This window comes from Nicotiana sylvestris, chromosome 3 (assembly GCF_000393655.2).
Source record: "Nicotiana sylvestris chromosome 3, ASM39365v2, whole genome shotgun sequence".
Lineage (NCBI taxonomy): Eukaryota > Viridiplantae > Streptophyta > Magnoliopsida > Solanales > Solanaceae > Nicotiana > Nicotiana sylvestris.
The window spans coordinates 171,879,990-171,885,947 of record NC_091059.1 but is presented as its reverse complement, the minus strand read 5'-3'; the positions used below and the strand labels follow the sequence as shown (position 1 = coordinate 171,885,947).

At 35.5% G+C, this 5,958-nt stretch overlaps 1 protein-coding gene across 1 annotated transcript; it reads left to right on the top strand.

Annotated features, from left to right (window-relative positions):
• The first annotated feature begins 332 nt into the window (after positions 1-332).
• Positions 333-2,510, top strand: LOC104244368 (high-affinity nitrate transporter 3.1-like). Its single transcript, XM_009799779.2, has 2 exons — positions 333-795; positions 1,820-2,510. Exons 1-2 carry the CDS (start codon positions 666-668, stop codon positions 2,302-2,304), a joined length of 615 nt encoding a protein of 204 aa, XP_009798081.1. The 5' UTR covers positions 333-665; the 3' UTR covers positions 2,305-2,510.
• Positions 2,511-5,958: the final 3,448 nt, after the last annotated feature.

Here is a 5,958-nt window from a genome sequence, read left to right as displayed (position 1 = left end):
GACCATAATGTAACTCAATTATATATAGTCTCTGCATACGATTAGCGATTTCGCATATAACTAAACCCCACCTTCTGCATCATCTCAAGCAATTGATATTTATTGATTTGGGTCTTTACAAACCATTAGGGGACAAACATCTTAAGCCAAATAATACGCTTTAATATATTCATAAGAAACGTGTCGCAAGATCGCAGTTGGATATTATTTCGAACAAACTAGAAATTCCAAACTGCACACAAAAATATTCATCTAAACAAAGGTCAACTTCTAATTAAGCTCTTGTCCAAACAAGTACTTCATTCCCAAAATTACAATTTGTAAATTAAACCGTCACAAACTTACCCTTTGAATACGGCTTAGAGCCAATTCACCCATCTAGATGTTACTATTTTATTATAAACTTATATTAGAAAATGACACTATCTTATTGTTCCCATCCCTTGTGGAGCTTTGAGAGCTAACTGCCAGTTGGGTTTTGTGTTTGACTTCTTCTTTTTAAACTTTATTTGAGAAATAGCCTCTTCTTGAGTGCAATATCAAGAAATCTATATAAAGCAACCTATCTTCCTCTAAACACCATCAGTGGGATATTACAATCAGTTTCTTTACCTTTCAGTTTTCTTTCTCTACCTTGTTTACAAAGAAGTTAAGAGACAGTGAGAATGGCAAGTACTCGTGCTATTTTTGTGGCTTCACTTGTCATAGCTTGCTTTATAGCTTCTTGTCACGCTGAAATATTGTTCTCTTCCCTCAAAAGGAGTCTTGATGTTTCTGCTTCACACAGGGAAGGAGGTATGATTAACAGTTAACCCCTCCCTCTCCAACTTTTTTTTTCCTGTTAAACAAGAAAGAAAGAAGACTATAATATAGGAATTTAGATTATTGATTACTGGGGTGCGATCGATTTTATCTTTTCTTTTACGATTTGAGAAATATAAATTAGTCTCGCATGTAGCTGCATCTTCAATCTCTATCACTATTTCCCTAAAATAAGAATCCAAGGTTAGTTTTTTTTTTAAAATAGAATATGTCCATGATTCTTACAAGTTACAGGAGGTCTTTTTTCAATTAAGATCTTGTTTCTTTTGTAACATCTTTCTTATTAGCAGTAACTCTTGGGGGTATTATTTTGGAAATAGCAACATGTCTAATAAAAGCTACAGTACTATTGATCATCTCTAAGCAATGAGGGGAATATTCTATTGCGATGGTTACATAAATAGCCGGCCAGATTCAATGTTTATTTTTTCTGGCCGGTATATATAGATTATACATTAATTATCCATATGTTATACACAAATTATACATATATTATACATTCCTCAGATTATTTTTAGTTTAAAAGATTAGGTGGACGGCTATTTGAGTTAATTCTTTTGGTCTTGTCTTGTCTTCTTGTAATTATCGGTTACTCTTCCTTTTCTTTCTTCATGTAATTAAAGCTATTAAATGAACGGCGTGATAGAGCTAATTGTTTGATCAGGAAATTAGATGTACATATATTAGTATAGTCATCATAGAAATGAAAACAATCTTCTCTTTTCTTTTGCATTTTGGACAAAAGAAAGTTTTAATTAAATTAGAAGAATTATATGAGTAGAATTTAAGTTCTTTGCAATAACAGGGTAAAAATATTTATATAATGAGATCACTTAAAAAGTAACTACATGTAATTTCATTTAATAAGCATTAGTTGGTAACTCATTGTATATAGTAAATAACCATATTACTGGTTAAAATGCACTGACGGTGAACGCACATAACTTAAATCCATATGTCTTACATCCAGATGACTAATATTTGATATATTTTTCAGTGCTCATGGCTGGGGAAGACCAACTCATATTGAAATGGTCATTCAACAAGACTTTCCCAGCAGGGGCAGACTCAAGCTACAAGAAAGTAAAAGTTCAACTGTGTTATGCACCGGTTAGCCAAAAAGATCGTGCATGGAGGAAAACTGAGGACCATCTCAAAAAGGACAAGACATGTCAATTGAACATAGTAACCATGCCCTACAAATCATCTGGAAACAGTTTCAACTGGACAATTGAAAGGGATATCCCAACTGGTACCTACTTTGTTAGGGCTTATGTCTTGGATTCTGATGGTCATGAAACTGGATTTGGACAAAACACCGATGATAAGAAAATAGATAACCTTTTCGATATTCAGGCTATCAGTGGTCGCCATGCCACTTTGGATATCTGCTCCATTGTCTTCTCCGTTTTCTCTGTGGTGTCTCTCTTTGGATTCTTTTACATGGAGAAGAGAAAGGCTAAGGCAAGTCAACAGAAGTGATCATATGGATCCACATGATGATCAAATGGTGTGGACGGAAATTAAAAATAATCTCCTTTATTTTCTATATCGTACACTTTAGGATTATTGTATTAAGTTTAATACAAGTTTGATGACTCATGCATGACATAATATCGTTTACGTTCTTGTTTAATTTAATGTATTTTTTGTTGGTGATTAAAGTTTGTTTATCAGTTTTTGGCCAAGTGTGTATTTGCATTTGTTTTTTTTCACCGTTGATCACGTAACACATATTATTAATTGTTTTATTTTGTGATGGTTTGATGACTTTTTTGTTTTTCCTTAATTTTTTCTCACTTTATAATTTTGTCAACTTTCCGAGTCGAAATGACGCACATGATAAAAGTCGTCCGAAGATGAGGGGTGCCTTATTTAAAGATCCTGGATTTTTGCAGTAAAGTAGAAGTAACCATTAATTAGTGTTAAGAGAGATTATAGAACTTTTTCTGCGTACTGATCTTTTTTTCTTAACCCAAAAGCCTTCATATAGGCCAAGGCTCATTTGACTTTAGATACTTATTCCAAAGAATCAACAACTAATTAGAAGTTTTCTAGTGCATTAAATAAACTGGTTTTCGACCAGGCCTTATCCTTTTAGGTTGGAGCTAGTCTGTTTAAATTAAATTTCTACAATTTTCTACTGTCACGATTCTAGCTAAGACTTGGTAAACTTCTTCTAATGCATACAGCTATTTTCATGCAAGAACAAATGACTAATAAAGTGTAGATTGAAAGTCCATATTATGCAATTACTATTGGTTGAGTACAAATATCATATGCGTGTTATCTTTGCAAATTCCATACACAGTAAATTGGCCCCAATATGACTATTGAGTAATTTAATAGTGATTAGGAATGAAAATGTTGGCCTGTTTCGGTAGAAGATGTAAACCATACGGATTAAACATGCGCCTTTCAATTTTTATATGCTTAAATTAACCATGACAAAGCAGAAATACGTGATGTCTCTAAAGTCGCAGATGAAATGAAAGCTCTTCCTCGTAAGGTAATATCAACCTATTAAAGAAAACAATATTGACTGCAAAAAGATATAATCAAGTGAAACTTCTTGCCCTTAATCTGCACCCATTTTTTTTTTTATATTTATAATTTTCAATTTTCAATCAGGAAAACTGATATATATTCTCCTTTATTTAAGGTTCTACTTATATTTCTATCTATAAGCCTCAGTAGAATTAACAAGAATAGGAGCTAGTTTTGGAAGTTTGATTTTTTTTTTTCTTATTTCCTTTATAAGAAAAAAAATTAGGAAGATGAAGTTAATGTTGAAGTTTGGCAAATTTGTCCCACATCGGTGGGCTCTTGAATTTTGGGGGATTTTCCCCCTATAAAAGAAGGCCTAATGTTTAGGATTTAAATACACCTCTCATTTGCCTTCTCATCTGTTTAAGGCATTTGTATCTTCTCTCTTTAGTATTATTTCACTTGTATTTTTGGAGTGGAATAAAATATTTGGTTGTCTCCGAGGAGTAGGCAAAATTAGTCGAACCTCGTAAATTCTGGTGTTCCCTTTATTGTTGCTTTATTGTCTTATTTATTATTTGGTGGCTGTCATAATTTTTGGTATAGTAGTTGTGACTTATTCACACTCTATACATTTGGCTTCCGCAACAATTGGTATCAGAGCCAAGGTACTGTCTAAGTATGCTCTGTGGTTGCAGCATAGTCTGATCTTCCACATCAGAAAAGATTTATCTTGGTAACTGAGTCAAGGTTCTGTCTGAGTATGCTCTGTAGTTGCAGCTTAGTCTGATCTTCTACATCAGAAAGGAAATAATCTTGATTTGTGTCGTCAGCTATTAAATAATATTTGTGTCAAATATGGGAGACAATAAACAAGAAGAATCTACATCAAGTGTCAACAACACGTCATCATTGGCATCTTCGCTTATGACAAGAATTGTGTCAAATGCGAAATTTGCGGTCGAAATATTTGACGGGTCCGGACATTTTGGGATGTGGCAAGGCGAGGTTCTAGATGTCCTTTTTCAACAAGGGCTAGATCTGGCCATTGAAGAAAAGAAACCAGATGTTATTGGAGAAGAAGATTGGAGAATTATCAACCGTGTTGCTTGCGGTACTATTCGATCCTACCTTGCTAGAGAGCAGAAATATCCATACACAAAGGAAACTTCTGCAAGTAAATTATGGAAAGCACTGGAGGATAAATTTTTGAAGAAAAACAGTCAAAATAAATTGTACATGAAGAAGAGACTGTTTCACTTCACCTATGTTCCTGGTACCACGATGAATGAACATATCACCAGTTTCAATAAGTTGGTCACAGATTTGCAAAATATGGATACAACTTATGATGATGGTGACTTGGCCTTAATGTTGTTGGCGTCACTTCCTGATGAGTACGAGCACCTTGAAACTACTCTACTCCATGGAAATGACGAAGTTTCTCTCAGAGAAGTTTGTTCGGCTTTGTACAGCTATGAACAAAGAAAGCGAGAAAAACAGAAGGGCGGAGAAGGAGAAGCACTGTTTGTGAGGGGTCGTCCTCAAAATCAAACGAGGACAAAGAAGGGAAGATCCAAGTCAAGATCCAGACCCAGCAAAGATGAATGTGCCTTTTGTCGAGAAAAAGGGCACTGGAAGAAAGACTGTCCGAAGTTGAAGAATAAGGCCAAACATAACAATGGAAAGGCTATTATGGATTCAAATGTAGCTGATTGTGATGATTCAGACTTCTCATTAGTTACAACAGAGTCATCAACATCATCAGACATATGGTTGATGGACTCGGCTTGTAGCTATCATATGTGTCCCAACAGGGACTGGTTCGTGGAATTTCAAGAAGGAGAATATGGAGTCGTCCACACAGCGGATAACAGCCCTCTTACCTCATATGGCATTGGTTCAATACGATTAAGGAACCATGATGGAATGATCAGAACATTGACAGATGTTCGATATGTACCGGATTTGAAGAAGAATCTCATCTCTGTGGGAGCCCTAGAATCAAAAGGGTTCAAAATCATTGCAGAAAATGGAGTGATGAGAGTATGCTCCGGTGCACTAGTGGTAATGAAGGCTAATCGGAAGAATAATAATATGTACCGCTATCGTGGCAGTACAGTTATTGGGACAGCGACAGTGACATCCAGTGACGACAAAGAGGCAGAAGCAACCAAGCTATGGCACATGCGCTTGGGACATGCTGGAGGAAAATCCTTGAAAACTCTATCAGATCAAGGATTGTTAAAAGGAGTAAAGGCTTGCAACTTGGAGTTTTGTGAGCATTGTGTCAAAGGGAAACAGACAAGGGTTAAATTTGGTACAGCGATCCATAATACTAAAGGCATTTTGGATTATGTACACTCTGATGTTTGGGGTCCTTCCAAAACACCTTCATTGGGTGGGAAGCACTATTTTGTAACCTTTGTTGATGATTTTTCCCGAAGAGTATGGGTGTATACAATGAAGAGCAAAGATGAAGTGTTGGGAATTTTTCTCAAATGGAAGACGATGGTGGAGAATCAAACAGGCAAGAGGATCAAGTGTATTCGCACAGACAATGGAGGTGAATACAAAAATGATCATTTCAATAAGGTCTGTGAAAATGATGGCATCGTCCGACACTTCACTGTTAGACATACACCACAA